Source organism: Rhinoraja longicauda, chromosome 6 (assembly GCF_053455715.1).
Source record: "Rhinoraja longicauda isolate Sanriku21f chromosome 6, sRhiLon1.1, whole genome shotgun sequence".
Taxonomy (NCBI): domain Eukaryota; kingdom Metazoa; phylum Chordata; class Chondrichthyes; order Rajiformes; family Arhynchobatidae; genus Rhinoraja; species Rhinoraja longicauda.
In genome coordinates this window covers 8772495-8795930 of record NC_135958.1, presented here as the reverse complement: position 1 = coordinate 8795930, position 23436 = coordinate 8772495, and the positions used below count along the sequence as shown (strand labels likewise).

General features: G+C 48.1%; 1 protein-coding gene across 1 annotated transcript in view; it reads right to left on the bottom strand.

Annotated features, from left to right (window-relative positions):
* The window catches only part of LOC144594786 (plasmanylethanolamine desaturase 1-like), a 101935-nt gene that overhangs the window by 42986 nt on the left and 35513 nt on the right, over positions 1–23436 (bottom strand). Inside the window, exon 2 of the mRNA XM_078401641.1 lies at positions 11682–11773. Coding sequence (XP_078257767.1) covers positions 11682–11773 — 92 coding nt within the window. The remainder of the gene's footprint in view (positions 1–11681; positions 11774–23436) is intronic.

Sequence of the window (23436 nt, the reverse complement as noted above, 5' to 3'; positions counted from 1 at the left end):
ACGCTCATCGTATGTTAACCCACCTCAGCAGTTACTCCAGCACTTTGTGTTTTTCCTTGGCAAACCAGCATCTGCAGTTCCTCGTTTCAACCCAAAGCAATGTGGTAGATCAATGGCCCTCTGAAATAGCCGAGCAAGCCAATTGTTTCTCTCCCATCCATGATATTAAAACAGGGACACAATGAACATGGACAGAGCACCTTGCAACAACATGGGTACCAAGCGCGGAGTTGGCAGAGTTGTTCCAACGCAGTTGACTTTGCAATGTCCCCCACATGAGTGTCCACAAGCTGGCGTCTAAATTGGGGAATAATGTCCAACTGACTGGTCAAGGAGTAGCTCCACACAGTTTTCTTGCACATATAAACCTTGTATGCCAGACGTTGAAGGTAGACACATGACGAAGTCTGAAGAACGGTCTTGGCCCGAAACGTCACCTATTCCTTTTCTGCAGAGATGCTGCCTGGGCCGCTGAGTTCCTCCAGCAATTTGCGTCTATCTTCGGTGTAAACCAGCATCTGCAGTTCCTTCCTATACACTTTGTATCATATATTCCGAGCTGGTGCTGGATGCAATTTCAGGTGGAAGGGAACTGGCCAACAAAAGTGTGGCGCGGTGGCGCAGCGGTAGAGTTGCTGCCTCACAGCGCCAGAGACCCGGGGACGATCCTGACTACGGGCGCTGTCTGTACGGAGTTTGTACGTTCTCCCCGTGACCTGCGTGGGTTTTCTCCGAGATCTTCAGTTTCCTCCCACACTCTAAAGACGTACAGGTTTGTAGGCTAATTGGCTTGGTATAATTGTCAATTGTCCCTGGTGTGTGTAGAATATTGTTAGTGTGCAGGGATCGCTGGTCGGCGTGGACTCGGTGTGCCGACGGGCCTGTTTCCACGCTGTATCTCCAAACTAAACTAAACTAAAATCGTGCGGCGTCAGATCAAAAGTGAATAAAGAAATCTCCTCCTGATGCACCCTCCTCCCCCAGCTAATAAATCAATGCAGCTCCACAGAACACAGAGTACTGGAGGGACTAAGGCAGGTCAGGCCGCATCTCTAACTGGCATGGATAGGACGTTTTGGGTCAAGTTTCGGGTCAGAACCTGAACAAATTGTTCTCATCAACGATGCGGCTGCCTCATAGCGTCAGAGACCCGGGCTCGATCCTGACTACGGGCGCTGTCTGTGTGTGGAGTTTGTACATTCTCCCTGTGACCGCGTGGGTTTCCTCCGGGTGCTCCGGTTTCATCCCACAACCCAAAGACGTGCTGGGCCTTTAGGATAATCGCCCCTCTGTAAAAGGGAGTGGATGAGAAAGTGGGATAACATAAGACTAGTGTGAACGGGTGATCGATGGGCGGCGTGGACATAGCCTGCTGTATCTCAATACAACCTGAATTGGCAAAGAAGTGATCTCCTGCCTGCTACCAAAGAGTAGAGACAGGCTGCATCTCCGGAGAGAAGGAATGGGTGACGTTTCTGAAGAAGGGGGTCGACCTGAAACGTCACCCATTCCTTCTCTCCAGAGATGCTGCCTGACCCGCTGAGTTACTCCGGCATTTTGTGAATAAATACCTTCTATCTAGAGATGCTGCCTGTCCCGCTGAGTTACTCCAGCATTTTGCGTCTATCTTCGGTTTAAACCAACACCTGCAGTTCCCTCCTGCACCAACAGTAGAGCACAGATTCACCCTTATCCCCAGAGCACAGTGTTTCACAAGGGGGAGATTCACCATGGACCAGCTGAACGTAGTTTTGAATAAGTTTAATTTTAACAAGTGATCTATCTGAGGACCTTCTGTTGACAGTTTCTATTTCAAGCAGAATTAACTGGAGCACTTACTTATTCACTCTCATGAATTAGTGATGAGTCTGGCAACACTTATCATTAAATTGCTTAAATACTTAACTGGCAGCAAAACCAGGTTGTACTTTTGTTAGCGATGGGAATGAGGAGGAGGAGGAGGTGATACATTAAATTTGGCCAGCACTTAAAGTCTAAATTATTGACGTCAATTAAATGTCTGCATTTAACTTTAACGAAAACAACACCCTGTTAAACGTCACAGGGCCGCGCTACAGGTTTAGTGTAGTTGAGAGATACAGCTCGGAAACAGGCCATTCGGCCCACCGAGTCCGCGCTGCCCATCGATAGCCCGTTCACAACTAGTCCTATGTTATCCCACTTTCGCATCCACTCCCTACACACTAGGGACAATTTACAGAGGGCCAATCAAGGGCAGCACGGTGGTGCGGCGGTAGAGTTGCTGCCTTACAGCGCTTGCAGCGCCGGAGACCCGGGTTCGATCCCGACTACGGGTGCTGTCTGTACGGAGTTTGTACGTTCTCCCTGTGACTGTGCGGGTTTTCTCCAAGATCTTCGGTTTCCTCCCACACTAAAGACGTGCAGGTTTGTAGATTAATTGGCTTGGTTTAAGTGTAAACTGTCCCTAGTGTGTGTAGGATAGTGTTAGTGTGCGGGGATCGCTGGGCGGCGCAGGCTCGGTGGGCCGAAGGGCCTGTTTCCGCGCTGTCTTTAAAGTCTAAAGAGTCTAAATACCTGAGCGATATTCTCCTCAAGATCAGTGGGCCTAATCTAGGCTCCTGTATGCTGACCATTTTCAGAGCTCTCCATTTCCATGGGCAGCTCAATAGCGCAGCTGGTAGAGTTGCTGCCTCACTGCGCCAGAGACCCGGGTTCAATCCTGACCTCGGATGCTGTCTGTGTGTGTAGTTTGCACGTTCTCCCTGTGACCGCGTGGGTTTCCTCCGGGTGGTCCGGTTTCATCCCACATCCCAAAGACGTGCGTGTGTCTAGGTTAATTAGTTTAGGTTAGCTTAGAGATACAGCGCAGAAACAGGCCCACCAAGTCCGCACCGACCAGCGATCCCTGCACACTAACACTATCCTACACACACTAGGGACAGTTTACACTTAAACCAAGCCAGGGAATATTTTACCACTTACCCAAGGCAATCAACCTACAAACCTGTACACCTTTGGAGTGTGGGAGGAAACGGGAGCACCCAGAGAAAACCCACGCAGTCACAGAGAGAACGTACAAACTACGCACAGTGTAGCCAGAATTAAACAAGTTCTATGAGCACAATGACATCTTGGTGCCTTGTGAGATGATTGTGAAAATACGCGGCAGAAAGCTGTGATCAGGGTGGACATCAGTGCGAACAATCGATGAATTCAAAACTTGTGCATGGTGGCGCAGCGGTAGAGTTGCTGCCTCACAGCGCCAGACACCCGGGTTCGATCCTGACCACGGGTGCTGTCTGTACGGAGTTTGTATTCTCTCCCGTGTGGGTTTTCTTCAAGATCTTCGGTTTCCTCCCACACTCCAAAGACGTACAGGCTTGTAGGTTAATTGGCTTGGTATAAATGTAAAAATTGTCCCTAGCATGTGCCGGATGGTGTTAATGTGCGGGGATCGCTGGTCGGAGCGGACTCGGTAGGCCGAAGGGCCTGTTTCCACGCCGTTTATCTGAACTTAAACTAAACTAAACTAAAGGAGAAGTGGGAGTAAGTTAACTGGATGGAAAAGTAGATCTCATGTGCTACAACATGGTTTAAAAAAATCCGAGCAACCTTCTCTCTCACCTTCCTGTTTCAAAATAGAGCATGTAGCTCTTGCAACAATTCTATTTTAATGAATGTATTTACTTTTTAAATGTCACTATGATAAAGAGGTGGCGTTCTCCAAGGAAGTTCTCAGCTGGCCCCTTAAGAAAATACGCAATCCAAAAAGTGATCCATCACCACACAAAGGGCAAACTAAAAGCAGAAACACATTGATGACGGAGCGCAAGTGAAGCTAAATATGGTGAAAGACAAAGTGAAAACTAGAATGTCAAAAGGAGTGAGTGATAACACGGCCCAGTGTTCATGTATTTGGGACCGTGACCCTTTCGATCGTGCTATCAGTGCTTCTGAGGAAGGGTCCCGACCTGAAACGTCACCCATCGTTCTCCTCCAGAGACGCTACCACAACTAAAGAACTTCTGCGTCGGAGGGAACTGCAGGTGCTGGTTTCAACCGAAGATAGACATAAAATGCTGGAGGAACTCAGCGGGACAGGCAGCATCTCTGGAGAGAAGGAATGGGTGACTTTTGGGGTCAAGACCCTTCTTCAGACTGAGACCCTTCTTCAGACTTCAGTCTCGACCCGAAACGTCACCCATTCCATCTCTCCAGAGATGCTGCCTGTCCTGCTGAGTTTCTCCAGCATTTTGCATCTAGTCCTGAACTACCATCTACCTCATTGGTGACCCTCGGACTATCTCTGATCGGATATTACTGACTTTACCTTGCACTAAACGTTATTCCCTTGTCATGTATCTGTACACTGTGGAAGGCTCGATTGTAATCATGTATCGTCTTTCCGCTGACTGGTTAGCACGTAACAAAAGCTTTTCACTGTACCTCGGTACACATGACAATAAACTAAACTGAACTGAACTGCCTGACCCGCTGAGTTCCTCCAGCGCTTTGCCTCTATTTTCAGTGCTTAAGACGGAAGAACTTTCCCGAAGCCAGCTTCTTCAGGCCAAAGAAACATTGTTATGCCAGGAGTCACAAGGCAAATGTCCCCGTGTTTTCGCCCAAGGCAGCCTCCAGTCTGGGAGAACATTAATCTGCTCAGTAAACAAGTCCAGCGTTAAATGGTGAAAGTTATTATCTCAAATCCCAATGCCATTGGAGCAATAACTGCACCATTTAGATAATTGAAAAAAGTTATGAAACAATAAAAGAACAAAATGCCTTCCCCAGCATCCACCCAAACCCCATACATCATGCACAATTTGTCTTGCCATGGGATCTATGCAAAGCACCAAATCTCTTAAGGGAACGGCTTAGTACAGATAGAGGAAAATAAGGCTCTTAAATGTGTCCCAATTCTCACAAGCTACAGGATGAAAACAGCAATGTATTTATTCAACGTTACCGCTCAACTGTCCAAATTTTGCCACCACGATTCCACAACAAAAAACTTTCAACTAACCTTTATCACCTATCTGCAATCTATAAAATCTTTGATGGAGACACAAGAAACTGCAGATGCTGGTTTGCAACAAAATAAAAGTAACAAAGTGCTGGAGTAACTCAGCGGGTCAGGCAACATCTCTGAAGAACATGGATAGGTGACGCTTCGGGTCGGGACACTTCTTCAGACTTCTGGGCTATTTTCATCATAGATTTCTCCCATACTTTTGAAGATTACTAGCATAACACTCGATGTTTATTGTGAATGCCCATAATATGTCCATGAAATGAAATTAGGAAAAAAATTCTCATCTGCAGTCTATTTTCTCAGTGTGATAAATAGATTAAAGAGTCATAGAGTCCTACAGCGTGGAAACAGGCCCTTCAGCCCAACTTGCCCACACTGGCCAACTTGTCCCATCTAGACTAGTCCCACCTCCCTGCATTTGACTAATATCTCTCTAAACCTGTCCTATCCATGTACCTGCCTAAATGTTTCTTGAATGCTGCCTCAACTACCTCCTCCGGCAGCTCATTCCATACACCCACCACCCTTTGTGTGAAAATGTTACACCTCAGGTTCCTGTTAAATCGTTCCCCCCCCCCACCTCACCTTAAACCTATGTCCCCTGGTTCTCAATTCCCCTGCTCTGCGTTTACCCGATCTATTCCTCTCATGATTTTGTACATCTCTGTAAGATCACCCCTCATCCACCTGCGCTCCAAGGAATAGAGCCCTAGCCTGCCTCAACCTCTCTCTATAGCTCGTGTCCTGGCAACATCCTCGTAGATTTTCTCTGCACCCATTCCAACTTGACGACATCTTTCCTGGTTGATTATATTTACTATGTGGTGAATTTGACTTGACTTGACTTGAAAGACTTCCTATCGACTGTCTCTCCAATTAAACAAAACCTTCAACATTTAACTGTTAAAGTTTCATCCCTGCAACTCTTCAGTAAAATCCAACCACTTGACCAACCTCCCTTGGAAGATGCTTACCTGTATTCTTACGCAGAACTCAAACGATGACGTTATTCAATTAGAAGGGATAAAGTTATCCATTTTGTTAACATTTCCCTAAACACATCCCAGTGCTTTATGGCCAACTGCAGCTGCATCTTTAAAAATGGCGGCAAAACCTGGCGACTCTTGCTAATGAGCTCCAGGGACTGTTTCTATGCATCCGGTACTTAATCGGGGATTGTACTTATCTATGGCAATAATCTTACTGCTCTGCACGCAAGATAAAGAATTGCAATGTGCCTTGGTACGCTTTAGAGATACTGCGTGGAAACAGGCCCTTCGGCCCACCGAGTCCGTATCGACCAGCAATCACCCCAAACACTAGCACTGTCCTATACATGAGGGACAATTTTACAATTTTTACTGAAGTCAACTAACCTTCAATGTCTTCGGAGTGGGACATTGCCCACACCACAGGCGGTTTTCAGAGACAAACCTGCACGTCTTTGGAGTGTGGGAGGAAACCGGAGCATCTGGAGAAACTCCACACGGTCACGGGTAGAAAGTACAAACTCCGTACAGACAGCACCCGTAGTCAGGATCGAACCTGGGTCTCCGGCGCTGCAAGGCAGCAACTCTCTGGCCTTCAGTGGAATTCTCTGCCTCAGAAGGCAGAGGAGGCCAATTCTCTGAATGCATTCAAGAGAGAGCTAGATAGAGCTCTTAAGGATAGCGGAGTCAGGGGGTATGGGTAGAAGGCAGGAACAGGGTACTGATTGAGAATGATCAGCCATGATCACATTGAATGGTGGTGCTGGCCCGAAGGGCCGAATGGCCTCCTCCTGCACCTATTGTCTATTGTCTAGAAGGCAGTGGAGGCCAAGTCACTGGATGTTTGCAAGAGAGAGTTAGATTTAACTCTTGGGGCTAACTGAATCAAGGGATATGGGGAGAAAGCAGGAACGGGGTACTGATTTTGGATGAACAGCCATGACCATATTGAATGGCGGTGCTGACTCAAAGGGCCGAATGGCCTACTCCTGCACCTATTTTCTGTTTCTAACTCTACCGCTGCGTCATTGTTAACCAACACAACTGAGACGCTCTGGTGAATATCATGGGTACCTTGAATACAAACTCATTTTCCCACACATGGCTCTATACTTTCAAACATCATATATAAAGAAAGACTTGCAAAAGCCCTCTTGCTGTAACAGATGCCCTTAACCTTAAAGCATTTTAATGTTCAGCTGCCTAGTACCTGGAGCTGCAAATAACTGCTCTCCAAAGCACTAATTGATTTAATTCTCCAGCAATTAGCTTGCAACAGTAAGATCCAGCATCTGAAAATGTGTCAAGTAAAAACCCTCTCCAGAACACAGCAATTTATCAAGTCATTTGCCAGCAACAATCAGAGGGTTTGGAAGATATCGGCAAGCACAAGGTAGAATCTCCCGCTGGTAGAGCTGCTGCCTCACAGCGCCAGAGTCAGACCCGGGTTCGATCCTGATCTTGGGCGCTTTCTGTGTGGAGTTTGCACGTTCTCCCTGTGACTCCTTAGGTTTCCTCCGGGTGCTCCGGTTTCCTCCCACATCCCAAAGCCGTGCGGGTTTGCAGGTTAACCAGCCTCTGAGAATGGTCCCCGGTGTGTGGGGAGTGGATGGGGAAAGTGGGGTAACAGGTGTGATCCAAAGGCGTGAAGATTTGCAGGTTAATTGGCATTGGTAAAATTGCAAACTGTCCCTGGTGTGCAGGACAGTGCTGGTGTACACGGTGATCGCCGGTCGGCTAATAATGACTCGGTCAAAACAACAAGAGGGAGCAGGATGTTTCATATTGAAAATAGTTTTGTGTAAGACAAAGGGCGGTGGGTGTATGGAACAAGCTCCCAGAGGAGGTAGTTGAGGCTGGGACTATCCCAACGTTTAAGGAACATGGTGGGCAGGTACATGGATAGGGCAGGTTTGGGGGGGGGGTATGAACCAAGTGCAGGCAGGTGGGACTAGTGTAGCTGGGACACGTTGGCCAGCATGGGCAAGTTGGGCCAAAGGGCCTGTTCCCACACTGTAACACTCTATGACTCTATGACCTATGTTACCGGGTTAGTTAAATAACATATCCAATACTTATATGGTAATTAAGAGGGTCATAGAGTCATGGAGTCATACAGCATTGAAACAGGCCCTTCAGCCCAACCTGCCCAAGACGACCAAGATGCCCTATCGACACTAGTCCCACCTGCCCACGTTTGGCCCATATCCTTCTAAACCTTTTCCATCCATGTACCTGCCCCAATGTCTTTTAAATGTGATTACAGTACTTGCCTCAACTACCTCCTCCGGCAGCTCTTTTCATACACCCACCACCCTCTGTGTGAAAAAGTTGCCCCTCAGGTTACTATTTAATCTTTCCCCTCTCAACTTAATCCCATGTCCTCCAGTTCTTAATTCCCCTACTTTGGGTAAAAGACGTTGGGTAAAAGATGATTCTTTAGTGCATCACCCTATCTATTCGCCGCATGATTTTGTGCACCCCTTTTCAGATCACCCCTCACCCTCCTGCGCTCCAAGGATTAAAGTCCTGGCCTGCCCGACCTCTCCCTATAGCTCAGGCCCTCGAGTCCCGGCAACATCCTCGTAAATCCTCTCTGCACGAAAGAGTGTTTGATCATCGTATGTACCCACAATGGAACAATGATCAATGAAATGGTTTTTAAATCTGTTCTTGTCTGAAGAAGGATCTCACCCATTCCTTCTATACAGAGATGCTGCCTGTCCCGCTGAGTTACTACAGCAATTTGTGTCTATCTTCGGTGTAAACCAGCATCTGCAGTTCCTTCCTACACATTTCCCGATCAAGTTTTGCTTTTGTGCGGATCCCATGGCTTTTTCACAGTTCCACAGCGGAATGAAAGTGAAGGCAGCCGATTTGGCCCTCAAAGCGCTGGTTAGGCCGCATTTGGGGTATTGTGAGCAAATTAGGGCCCCATGTCTGAGCAAGGATGTTCTGGCCTTGGAGAGGGTCCAGAGGAGGTTTCCAAGAATGACCCCAGGAATGAATGGGTTAGCATATGATGAGCGTTTGACAGCACTGGGCCTGTACTCGCTGGAGTTTAGAGGGTTGAGGGGGGACCTCATTGAAACTTACAGAATAACGAAAGGAATAGATAGAGTGGATGTGGAGAGGATGTTTCCACTGGTGGGATAGTCTTGGACCAGAGGTCACAGCCTCAGAATTAAGGGCGCTCTATTAGACAGGAGGTGAGGAGGAACTTCTTTAGTCAGAGGGGAGTTCATCTGTGGAACTCATTGCCACAGAGGGCTGTGGAGGCCAAGTCAGTGGGTATTTGTAAGGCAGAGATGGGAAAATTCTTGATTAGAACGGGTGTCAAGGGTTATGGGGAGGAGGCAGGCGAATGGGGTTAGGAGGGAGAGATCGATCAGCCATGATTGAATGGCGGAGTGGACTCGATGGTCCAAATGGCCTAATTCTGCTCCTGTAACATGTGAACTTGTGACCGTGCAACCACAAAACGCTAAACCCCGCAGTCAGTGGCCAGGCAGGAGGAGCAAGCTATTGTCTTCAATCGACGGGAGTTGAGGATTGCTGGAGCGACAGAATCCAACCGAGGAACTGCTGTGGCAGCTGTGCTGCTGAAAGAGGAAGAAGTATTCACCAAACAGGAACCCACAGCCAAAACATTCCCTCCGCCGAGTGTAATTAGATTCAATTTCTGCACAATGAGCTGGGGTTCGTTTCAGCTCCAGTCAAGGCCTGTAATGTACACCACCTCCTTCAAGTGAGACAGTACCCAGGGGACCATCCAGCAGTCCTGGAGAGGGAAGATTAGTCCCCCGGTGAACTTTGCTTCATTTTTCTTCTTCATCCCCCCTCTGCAACAAAAGGTCTCTTGCTTTGGGGAATCCAATCCTGCCTTCGCTTGTGTAAACATTTTCTCTCTCTCTCTCTCTCTCTCTCCTCGGAAAATTAATTAGTCGCCTCAGCTGTGCCGTAAACTTTCACTCTTGCAGGCTGGGTGGGTAACTTGATCGCGCCCTCGATGAAAACAGGCTCCCTGCTGGCCCGCTGGAGGGGGTAGACAAGCCTGAGGCCCACCCGCTCTCGGCCTCTTGCCTCAGCTGTCACTTTCTCAAAGAGGCATTCCTTTCCTCAGCTATTTTCCTCCCTCCCCCTTCCCCCTTCCCTCTTCCCCCCTTGCCACTCCTGGGCCTCATTGCTCCACAGCATCCCCTGGAAAAGAGGAGTGGGGGCGAGAGAGAGAGAGGGGGAGAGGGGGGGGGGGGGGGGAGAGAGAGAGAGAGGGAGGGGGAGAGAGAGGAGGGGTAGGCAACCGCACTTCCAAGCCTGTGTCAGCAATACTTTGAAACCAGCCCATTGAAGGTGGCTGAGGAGGTCCAATGTGACTCACGTTTTTAATTTTCCCCCCACCCCCACCACCCCACCCCACCCCACCCCTCTCCACCCCCCCACCCCCCCCTCCCCACCCCACCCCCCCTCCCTTTCCCACCCCACCCCTCCCCTCCCGTCCCATCCCCTCCACACCCCACCCCTCCCCTCCCCATCCCACCCCTCCCTTCCCCACCCTACCCCTCCACACCCCACCCCTCCCTTCCCCTCCCCTCCCCACCTTACCCCTCCCCCCTCCCTATCCCTCCCCTCCCCACCCCTCCCCTCCCCTCCCCACCCCTCCCCGCCCCTCCCCACCCCACCCCTCCCCTCCCCTCCCCTCCCCTCCCACCCCCTCCCCACCCCTCCCACAGGGGACCTTTACACGGTGCTTCCCCCTCACGGTACAGAATCGAGGCAGGTACAAGTTGACACTGTACAACTGAGATTAATTAGAGCCTGTTTACTACCCAATTAGATTATTGGATGAAATAATAACTGTACACAAAACATTTCAAACTGCAGACATGCGGAACTAGTGAAAAGAAAATCCACTGACTGATTTTTTTAAAGGTAGATGGTGAGATTAGTGTAACGATTTTGGGTGAAAGAAAATAAGCATCATGTCTTTGAAAAACAACAAGAGACACACACACACCACCAGTCTGCTTCTGAGATAATTCTGCTCTAGTGTTATTTCTCTGCTCCTGCATTGTAGATGTGGCTTGCAAGGTAACATCGCTCTTCTTAAAAAGCTGTGTCCTATCTTCACAGCATCCTGGTGCTGTTGCTTTTGCATCTCTCAGCTGCATCCAGTTAAGCCACAAGCTGACTTCAATTAATCTGACTCGGGCAAAAAAAAATCGTCGGGTCATTTAAAACACTCGTTCCCGGGGGGAGAGAGAGAGGGAGAGAGAGAGAGAGAGAGAGAGAGAGAGAAAGAAAGAAAGAAAGAAAGAAAGAAAGAAAGAATTCCTTTCGGTGCAAGACCCTGTTCGATGCTGTGTGATGATTCTCCAGGGATTCTGACATTAGCACAGCTCAGGAGGGGTTACCAGCAAATGTGGTCTGCATTACCTCATGCCTACCAATTTACAACAGACCCCTGCCGTTTTGTTTCTGCCCCCACAAATACAAACACGCGAACAGTGAGGGAGGAGTGAATAAAAAGGGTAACGTAGGGGGAAGGTGGGTGGTGGGGGGAGAAACAGTAACAAGGGGCTTTATTTTTAGACACGGCCTTTTAATTGTGCTCCTGACGTCTGCTTGTTCACAATACAATGCACATATTAAATGCTATTCATCCAGTTGCCTCTCACCTTCCCAATGACAGGAATATCCACAGACCCCCAGGTGTCAGCTCCCCAGTGGATGAGGCCAGAGGCAAAGTCTGCAGTAACAATCCCAGCGACTGAAAAATATGGAAAAGGATTGAAAGATCCATAAAATAAGCACTCAGACCAACATCGAAAAAAAACACACCAGAAAGATTATTTTTTAAAAAATTCAACAACACATTCAAATTTCTATTTTTCTTGTAAACGCCACATTACTTTTACGCCAATTTCAAAATGCACAGTCAATAGAATCTTATTTTTCACAATCCAAAGTCTGGTTTACAAAATGTTTTGTGTAGGGAGTGGGATAATGTAGAACTAGTGTGACTGTCGTATGAAGAGTGATTCTCATTCAAATTTCTATTTTTCAAATCAATTACTTTTATATCAATTTCAAAATAAGCAGTCAATAAAATCTTATCGTTCACAATCTAAAGTCCATTCTGGTTTACAAAATCATTCGTGTTTTACCGTACCACTTTCAAGGGAAACATCAGCTCCATGTAATTTTTTTAAATCGTTTTAGTTTTAGCGATTCTGGCCCTTCGGCCCATCGAGTCCGCACCGACCAGCGATCCCCGGACATTAACACTATCCTACACACACGAGGGACAATTTACATTTGTACCAAGCCTGTTAACCTACAAACCTGCACGTCTTTGGAGTGTGGGAGGAAACCGAAGATCTCGGGAGAAAACCCACACAGGTCACGGGGAGAACGTGCAAGCTCCGTACAGACAGCACCCGTAGTCAGGATTGATCCCGGGTCTCTGGCGCTGTGAGGCAGCAACTCTACCGCTGCGCCACCCTGCCGCCACAATTAAAGACAATACTTTAAAATGAAGTCATCTTGCGGATGGACTCAAACAGCTGGAGTAACTCAGCGGGACAGGCAGCATCTCTGGAGAGAAGGAATGGGTGACGTTTCGGGTCAGCTTTGCGGAGATTGGTTAACTTTAGTGAGGTGAAACAGTATCAAAAGGTCCTGCTCCCCTTACAAACAAATACTGTCCCACCAATCTCCCTCCAATACCCATAAATTAGGCGAGGCAGAGGTTCACCTGCACCTCCTCCAACCTCATCTAATGTATCCGCTGTTCCAGGTGTCAACTTCTCTACATCGGCGAGACCAAACGCAGGCTCGGCGATCGTTTCGCTCAACACCTTCGCTCAGTCTGCCTTAACCAACCTGATCTCCCGGTGGCTCAGCACTTCAACTCCCCCTCCCATTCTCAGTCTGACCTTTCTGTCATGGGCCTCCTCCAGTGTCATAGTGAGACCCACCGCACATTGGAGGAACAGCACCTCATATTTCGCCTGGGCAGTTTGCAGCCCAGCGGTATGAACATTGACTTCTCCAACTTTAGATAGCTCCTCTGTCCCTCTCTTCCCCTCCCCCTTCCCAGTTCCCCACTGTCTTCCTGTCTCCACCTATATCCTTTCTTTGTCCCCCCCCCCCCTGACATCAGTCTGAAGAAGGGTCTCGACCCGAAATGTCACCCATTCCTTCTCTCCAGAGATGCTGTCCGACCTGCTGAGTTACTCCAGCATTTTGTGATACCTTCGATTTGTAGCAGCATCTGTAGTTATTTTCCTACGCTCCCTCCCATGAACTCTGTAATCAGTATTTCAGCACATCATCCTTTTTCTGCCTCCTGACTGCAAACGCTGACTAATCTGCCGTGTACCTCCAATATTTAGTGCTGCTTCTCCTTCGTAAATTCCTGATTTTAGATTTAGAGATACAGCGCGGAAACAGGCCCTTCGGCCCACCGGGTCCGTGCCGCCCAGCGATCCCCGCACATTAACACTATCCTACACACACTAGGGACAATTTTTACATTTTAAAATATTAACCCAGCCAATTAACCTACATACCTGTACGTCTTCGGAGTGTGGGAGGAAACAGAAGATCTCGGAGAAAACCCACGCAGGTCACGAGGAGAACGTACAAACTCCGTACAGACGGCGCCCGTAGTCAGGATCGAACCTGAGTCTCCGGCGCTGCATTCGCTGTAAGGCAGCAACTCTACCGTTGTGCCACCGTGCCACCGTGATCTCAGCGAGTATTCGCAAGCTGACAGTGTGAACAGTGTTAAAGCGTGCAAAAGTCACCACCGCTCAAATATTGTTCTGAGAGATCAGAAACTCACTCGGGCATTGTTAGCGCAACAAAAGCCTAAAATATCTTCGGTTTTAAAAAAAAGGTGCACTTTTTGAAATGTGAGTAGTCAATTGATTGAAAGATACAGCAGGGAAACAGGCCCTTCGGCCCATTGTGTCCCATACCGACCGGCGATCATTTATTCCTCCGACCAAATTTATTCCTACTACCAAAATGCATGACTCCACACTGTGCTATTGTTCACATTACTCCAAATGCGATCTGACCAGCGCCTTAGAGAACCTCACCATTACGTCCATGTTTTCGTATTCTAACCCTCCACAGTGTTAGGCAGGGAATTCTGAAGACATTTGTCCTCCTCTCCCGGCTAAATGTTCACCCCCTCATTTTGAAGGTATTTATTCACAAAATGCTGGAGTAACTCAGCAGGTCAGGCAGCATCTCAGGAGAGAAGGAATGGGTGACGTTTCGGGTCTCGACCCTTCTTCACCCATTCCTTCTCTCCTGAGATGCTGCCTGACCTGCTGAGTTACTCCAGCATTTTGTGAATAAATACCTTCGATTTGTACCAGCATCTGCAGTTATTGTGTTATACCCCCTCATTTTGAGTCTGTGACCTCCTGATTGTGGACACAGGAGCCAGGGAAACATCATCTGTGCATCCACCCCTTCTAGTTCCGCAAGACCGCCGTGTGTTCCGTGGCCAAGCACTTTCCATTAATATTTGATTGAGGAGTGTGAATTCTTGATGTGTAAAATCTTACCGCGTTCTTAAACAGGTTCAGCAATTTACAGGCTTTGGACCTAATGTATCAAAACCTTCCATCGTTGCAATTCTTGTGCACAAATCACGGGATAATGGCCTTACAGGCACCAGTGATGTGGAGTTACCAGCAAAGGTTTAGGCTTATTATTGTCACATGTACCGAAGTAAAGTGAAAAACTTTGTTTAGCTTGCTTTCCAAATAGACCAAATTTAATGAGCGTTTGACGGCACTGGGCCTGTACTCGCTGGAGTTTAGAAGGATGAAGTTGTTGGAACCTCATTGAAACATTTCGAATAGCTCTTCAGCGGGTAGTCCATAGAGCTCAGAGGACCATCGGAACACAGCTACCAGCCTTGGAGGGCATCTACAACACACGATGCCTCAGAAAAGCCACCAGCATCCACAAAGACTTCACACCCCTGCAACAGTCTGTTCGAACTCCTTCCATCGGGCAAACGATACAAGGCCTTCTACGCCCGTACCTCCAGACTCAGGAACAGCTTCATCCCCAGAGCCATAGCTGCTATGAACCGGTCCTGCTGAGCCGGATGGTCACATCGCACAGCGAACCAGCACAGATCTACTTGCACTTTATTCTGTTTAAAAACTGTTACAATTTGTTTCATTGGGTTGTTGTTGTTTAAATTAATATTGACTAGCTAATTAAATTATTGCATCGTATGGGAGGCGCATTCCCAATCTCGTTGTACCCCTGTACAATGACAATAAAGATATATTGTATTGTATTGTATTGTGAAAGGCTTGGATAGAGCGGATGGGGAGAGGATGTTTCCACTAGTGGGAGAGTCTAGGACTAGAGGTCACAGCCTCAGAACTAAAGGACTTTCTTTTAGGAAGGAGATGAGGAGGAATTTCTTTAGCCAGAGGGTGGTGAATCTGTGGAATTCATTGCCACAGAGGGCTGTGGAGGCCAAGTCAGTGGATAATTTTTAAGGCAGAGATAGATAGATTCTTGATTAGTACAGATGTCAGAGGTTATGGGCAGGAGAATGGGGTTAAGAGGGAGAGATAGATCAGCCATAATCGAATGGCGGAGTAGACTTGATGGGCCGAATGGCCTAATTCTGCTCCTATCATTTATGATCTTGTAATCTTATAATCTTATATATCACACATAGATACAATCAGGGGAAACAAAGAGCTGCAGATGAGGGGGGATCTTATTGAAACATATAAGATAATTAGGGGATTGGACACATTAGAGGCAGATAACATGTTCCCAATGTTGGGGGAGTCCAGAACAAGGGGCCACAGTTTAAGAATAAGGGGTAGGCCATTTAGAACGGAGATGAGGAAGAACTTTTTCAGTCAGAGGGTGGTGAAGGTGTGGAATTCTCTGCCTGAGAAGGCAGTGGAGGCCAGTTCGTTGGATGCTTTCAAGAGAGAGCTGGATAGAGCTCTTAAGGATAGCGGAGTGAGGGGGTATGGGGAGAAGGCAGGAACGGGGTACTGATTGAGAGTGATCAGCCATGATCGCATTGAATGGCGGTGCTGGCTCGAAGGGCTGAATGGCCTACTCCTGCACCTATTGTCTATTGTCTATTGTCTATTGTCAAAGTGCTGGAGTAACTCAATGGGACAGGCAGCATCTCTGGAGAAAAAGAAATGCTGCCTGACCCGCTGAGTTACTCCAGCGCTTTCTGTCTATCTTAGATACAATTAGACTCAGGTACAATAGGTTGAGCAAAGGGGAAAATACATAGTGCAGTATACAGTCGTTAGAATATGTAGTTCTCAGCATTGTAGCGCATCAGTTCCAGAGACCAAGTCCAATGTCCGCAATGAGGTAGAGGTGAATCGGACGGTACCCTAGCTTATGGAAGGACCGTCCAGAAGCCTGATAACAGAGGGGAAGAAGCTGTTCCTGAGTCTGGTGGTGCGCGCTTTCAAGCTGCTGTACTTTCCGCCGGACAGGACCAGGGAGAAGGAGGAATGACCGGCCGGCGAGGGACGTCTTTGATTATGTCGGCTGCTTTTCCAAGGCAGCGTGAAGTGTGGATGGAGTCGATGGTGGGGAGTCCAGTCTGCGTGATGGACTTGGCCACATCTACAACTCTCTGCGATCTTAGAAACAAGGAACTGCAGATGCTGGTTTGCACAAAGTGCTGGAGTAACTCAGCGGGTCAGGCAGCATCTCTGGAGAACATGGATAGGTGACGTTTCGGGTCGGGAACTTTCTTGAGACTGATACTGTCTGACGAAAGGTCCTGACCCGAAATGTTCCCAATGTTGGGGGAGTCCAGAACCAGGGGCCACAGTTTAAGAATAAGGGGTAGGCCATTTAGAACGGAGATGAGGAAAAACTTTTTCAGTCAGAGAGTTGTGAATCTGTGGAATTCTCTGCCTCAGAAGGCAGTGGAGGCCAATTCTCTGAATGCATTCAAGAGAGAGCTAGATAGAGCTCTTAAGGATAGCGGAGTCAGGGGGTATGGGGAGAAGGCAGGGACGGGGTACTGATGAGAATGATCAGCCATGATCACATTGAATGGCGGTGCTGGCTCGAAGGGCCGAATGGCCTACTCCTGCACCTATTGTCTATTGTCTCCTATCCATGTTCTCCAGAGATGCTGCCCGACCCGCTGAGTTACTCCAGCACTTTGTGTCCTTTCTCAGCAGTCTAACATCGTCAGCAATTCAGAGTCCAACATTTCCAACCTACCATCTCCTAACCACAAAGGTTGTACTGAAATGGCCAGAATGATGTTGAAATCCAAGAGAGCACAAGAATCTGAAGAAAGGTCCCATCTCAAAACATCGACTAACTCAGCGGGACAGGCAGCATCTCTGGTCAGCAGGAATGGGTGACGTTTCGGGTCGAGACCCTTCTCCAGTCTCGACCCGAAACGTCACCCATTCCTTCTCTCCAGAGATGCTGCCTGTCCCGGCTGAGTTACTCCAGCTTTTTGTGTCTATCTTCGGTTTGAACCAGCATCTGCAGTTCCTTCAAGCACTCAAAACGTCGACTGTTCATTTCCCACCACAGATGCTGCCTGACCCGCAGAGTTCCTCCAGCACTTTGTGTCTTCCTCAAGATTACAGCATCTGCAGTTCCTTGTCTTTCCTTCAGCACTTTGTTTCCTGCTGATGTTTCAGTCCCCCCCCCCTCTCTCCTCCTCCCCCTCCCCCTGAAGTTGCACGCAGAGTTCACTCAACCTCACACGCCAGGGGACAGTTGCCAGATAAAGGAAATGCTAACGTAGGAATCCTTGCACTGCATCGATGCCTGCTCTGACACCGAGACAATAGCATCACCCTACAAGCACGCAAACTAACCACCTCTCCTGCACGCTCACCAATAATCACATGAGAACAGAGAACTGCACAGCACAGGAACAGGCCCTTCGGCCCACAATGCCCGTGCTGAACATGATGCCAAGACCAACTCTCACCTCGTCTTACCCAGTCTGAAGAAGGGTCTCGACCCAAAACATCACCCATTCCTTCTCTCCAGAGATGCTGCCTGACCCGCTGAGTTACTCCAGAATGTTGTGTCTACCTTCAGTGTAAACCAGCGTCTGCAGTTCCTTCTTACACTTGCCGACCAGTACATAATCCTTATCTCTATCCAAATGTCTCTTCAACACCACTATCGTATCTGCCTCCACCACCACCCCTGGCAGCCCCGTTCCAGTAACTTTAGGCTTTTGGACATTAGAGACACAGCGTGGAAACAGGCCCTCTGGCCCACCGAGTCCACATCGACCAGCGATCACCTGCACACTAATCCTATCCTGCATACTGGGGACAATTTAAAGAAGCCAATGAACCTACCTACCTCCCACACGTTGGAGTGTGGGAGGAAACCGGAGCACCCGGAGAAAGCACACATGGTCACGGGGAGAACGTACAAACTCCGTACAGGCAGCACCCGTAGTCAGGATCGAACCCAGGTCTCTGGCGCTGTCAGGCAGTAGCTGCACTACTGTGCCACACTTATAGACAATAGACAATAGACAATAGGTGCAGGAGGAGGCCTTTCGGCCCTTCGAGCCAGCACCGCCATTCAATGTGATCATGGCTGATCATTCTCAATCAGTACCCCGTTCCTGCCTTCTCCCCATATCCCCTGACTCCGCTATCCTTAAGAGCTCTATCTAGCTCTCTCTTGAAAGCATTCAGAGAACTGGCCTCCACTGCCTTCTGAGGCAGAGAATTCCACAGATTTACAACTCTCTGACTGAAAACGTTTTTCCTCATCTCCGTTCTAAATGGCCTACCCCTTATTCTTAAACTGTGGCCCCTGGTTCTGGACTCCCCCAACATTGGGAACATGTTTCCTGCCTCTAACGAGCCCAACCCCTTAATAATCTTATATGTTTCGATAAGATCTCCTCTCATCCTTCTAAATTCCAGCGTATACAAGCCTAGTCGCTCCAGCCTTTCAACATATGACAGTCCCGCCATTCCGGGAATTAACATAGTAAACCTACGCTGCACGCCCTCAATAGCAAGAATATCCTTCCTCAAATTTGGAGACCAAATTTAGGCAGCCTCTGTCTGCCTTACTGCGCCAGAGACACGGGTTCAATCCTGACTACGGGTGCTGTCTGTGCGGAGTTTGTACGTTCTCCCCGTGACCCGTGTGGGTTTTCTCCGGGTGCTCCGGGTTCCTCCCACACTCCAAAGACGTACAAGTTTGTAGGTTGATTGGCTTCGGTAAAGTTGTAAATTGTCCCCAGTGTGCGTAGCATAGTGCAGTTGGTGTGTGGGGATCGCTGGCCGGTGTGGACTCGATGGGCCGAAGGGTGTGTTTCCGTGCTGTATCTCTAAACTAAACTAGACAAAACTGCCTTGCCTGTGAGAGTGAGAGTGGTCCATGCAGTCCGTGTTTGCAGGAGATGGCAATAAAATGCAGCACACACCCAGAGGAATTTGCCAAAATACACTGCCCAAAGGAGACTATCATATTTTGTGATCAAATTTTGATGAAATTCCTTTGACCAGCACACAAAGCACTGTGCTCTGAGAAAGATATAGACCTGGGTGTTTAATTTGTATTTTTTGGTACAAGTTGCTTGTAGCACGATGAGAATACACTTCAGAATTTACTGGCGCACTGGTAATTCACACTACTAATGCCTGTGTAGGGAAAAAAGGGACTGCTGATCCTGGTTTACAAAGAAGAGCACAAAGTGCTGGAGTAACTCAGCGGGTCAGACAGCATCTCTGAAGAACATGGGTTGGTGACATTTTGGGTCGGAACCTTTCTTCAGACTGGCTATCTAATCAGGTTTAATACTAAGCAGAAAAGCAAAGCGCTGGAGGAATACTATGGGTCGGGCAGCATCTGCGGAGGGAAATGGGCAGATGATATTGTTCACCCGTACAGGTGTCAGAAGTTATGGGGATTAAGGCAGGAGAATGGGGTTAGGAGGGAAAGATAGATCAGCCATGATTGAATGGCGGAGTAGACTTGACAGGCCGAATGGCCCCATTCTACTCCTATCCCCTTATGACCTTATGATATTTCGAGTCGGGGCCCTTCCTCAAGGTGATTTTGTGAACTTAGGTTAAATGCTGATTTGTAGAAATAAGGGACTGCAGGTGCTGGATTACCAAGGAATGACACAAAGTGCTGGAGTAACTGAACGTGTCAGGAAGCATCCCTGGAGAATGTCCCTGGAGATAGGTGATGTTTTGGGTCAGGGTCCTTCTTCAGCAACATAAAGAATGGGTCCCGACCCGAAGCGTCACCTATCCATGTTCACAAATTTGTAACTTATAGGAGCAGAATTAGGCCTTTCGGCCCATCAAGTCCACTCTGCCATTCAATCATGGCTGATCTATCTCTCCCTCTCAACCCCATTCTCCTGCCTTCTTCCCATAACCCTCTGACAATCCCTGTTCTCCAGAGATGCTGCCTGACCCGCTGAGCTACTCCAGCACTTTTGCGCCTTTCCTTACAATGCTAATTCCCCTGAGTAAACAGGGCGGGTTGCCTTTGCAATTACCAGCTAGGGACGTCAGGTGGAGCTGCGTGGCCACTGTGTGCGAGCGTGTTCACATGCAGAGCGAGTGGTGCTACAGGAGGTCGATTAGCATTTCAAAATCATCAAGGGATAATTGACTATGGGCCTTCTGGCGTAGGAAGGAGGGGGAGGAACCCATGATGTTATTGTTTACTGCATAAAAGACTCTTTGAGGAAAGGGGTCTGGGGTCAGCCTCCTGGACCACCGTCCACCCAGTGCGTCAAACAAAGGCCAGTCCGTTCCATAACGGAGCTAACTGTAGACCAATGCTCGCCACTCTTATTTTTAAAGCAGCTCGTTATTTTAATGAGGAATTCTGAAATGAAAATGGCAGTTGCGGGAGTAACGTAGATTTAGAAAATAATGAGACGTGCAACTGTGTTGGTATGGTAGGCAGAAACTTCATCCCACGCCAGCACGGCACTGCAAACTCCCTGCCAGGACGCCAGCATCCCCTTTCCACCATGCTGCTGCGATCCTTAGCATTTTCATTAAAACCATTCAGAAGTGCCTGGTATCCAGCTTCTTCCCAAATCTATCTGTTCTATCTGTGCCCTCGTTCAAAGGCATTTCAGAATTCTCAGAAGACAGACACAAAATGCTGGAGTAACTCAGCGGGGCGGGACAGGCAGCATCTCCGGAGAGAAGGAACGGGTGACGTTTCGGGTCGAGACCCTTCTTCAGACTGGAAGGCTTCAGCTCTGCAACACTGAAGGGAAAGAAGAGCAGCTAATCTCTTGGCTTTATAAAAATAAAAAACTTCGCAAAATAATTCGTTTTCGTCATTTAAAAATATAATCGCAAACGCAACTAATTGTACTTCTAACGCAGTAATGGAGTCACGCATGGAGCTGCCGATGGACACAAAATGCTGGAGTAACTCAGCGGGACAGGCAGCATCTCTGGAGCGAAGGAATGCGTGACGTTTCGGGTCGAGACCCTTCTTCAGACTCCATTTCTTCAGAACTGCAGATGCTGGTTTACAAAAGAAATGTGTTTTGTTATGGGACCTGCCTCAGTCTGAAGAAGGGTCTCGACCCGAAACGTCGCCCATTCCTTCTCTCCAGGGATGCTGCCTGTCCCGTTGAGTTACTCCAGCTTTTTGTGTCTATCAAACACCATCTAGCCATGTTCTCCAGAAATGCTACCTGACCCGCTGAGTAACTCCAACACTTTGTGCCTTTTTCTTAACCGAACAAGATGTATTCAGAACATGAAGGAGTACAGCACAAGAATAGGCCCTTCAGCCCACAATGTCTGTGCTGAACATGATGCCAAGACCATCTCATATCTGCCTGCACATGGTCTATATCCCTCCATGCCCTGCATATCTGTATGTACGTGCGTTTCTCACTGACTCTATAACCCTTGATTCTCTCTTAGTTAACATGTAAGTATTGGATATGTTAGTTAACTAAGCCCAGAATAGCTTTTTTCTCACAAAAAGCTGTTACCACTTTCCATATTCATGGGATTCACAGCTAGATATAGAGACATACAGCACAGAAATAGGCCCTTCGGCCCAACTTGCCCATGCCAACCAAGATGCCCCATCTACATTAGTGCCACCTACACATATCTCTGCAAACCTTCCCCATCCACGCACCTGTCCAAATGTATTTTGAATGCCTTTACAGTGCCTGCCTCAACTACAGTACCTCCTCTGGCAGCTCGTTCCATATACCTGTCGCCGTTTGTGTGGAAAAAGTTGCCCCTATTTCAGGTTCCTTTTAAATCTTTCCCCTCTCACCTTAAACTTATGTCCTCTGTTTCTTGATTCCCCAAGCCTGGGTAAAAGTCTTTTTCTGCACTCACTCTATCTATTCCCCTCATGATTTTATACATCTCAATAAGATCATCTCCTCAGCCCCCTGCACTACAAGAAATAAAGTCCGAGCCTGTCCGGACTCTTCCTGTAGCTCAGGCCCTCGTGTCCTGCCAATATCTCCTAAAGGTCTTCAAGTTTTAAAAAGGCAAACATTCATAACTTGAAAACGTTCATGTTGAAAATGATTACAGGCTGTTAAATTTGCCGGTTCATTCTCAGGTTCATTCTGCATTTGCAATTAGAAATACATTTATTAAAACTAAGTTGGCTCAGATTCACTTTGAGGTACATTTTTGCTTCCTCTCACAGGAGTGCAAATGTGGTGAAATAAACGCATTTTGAAAAACGGTGGTGTTGAATAATGAAGCAATACATTAGTTGATGCTTTTGATCAACTGTGCAACTTGTTCCGACTGTGAATAAGCCAATCAGGGCGGCACAGTGGTGCAGTGTTAAGGCAAGGGGGCTTTTGCAGATCTTTCTTTATATATGATGTTTGAAAGTAGAGAGCCACGTTTGGGAAAATAAGTTTGTAATCGAGTTTTCAAGGGAGAGTTAGATTTAGCTCTTAGGGCTAAAGGAATCAAGGGATATGGGGAGAAAGCAGGAACGGGGTACTGATATAAGATGATCAGACGTGATCATATTGAATGGCGGTGCTGGCTCGAAGGGCCGAATGGCCTACTCCTGCACCTATTTTCTATGTTTCTATGTTTACCCATGATATTCACTGGAGCATCCCAGTTGGACAGGGTAACGCAGTAACGCGGCTGTAGAGTTGCTGCCTCACATCGCCAGAGAGCCGGGTTCGATCCTGACCATGGGTGCCATCTGTACGGAGTTTGTACTTTCTCCCCGTGACCGTGTGGGTTTCCTCCGGGTGTTCTGGTTTCCTCCCACATCCCAAAAGAGGAGGGTGGGGGTGCAGGTGCCGAGAACAAAGAGGGACCCCGGCATGGGGGGGGGCGCTGAGAACAAAGAGGGACCTGGCGTGGGAGGGGGGGGCTGAGAAACAGGAGGGGCCAT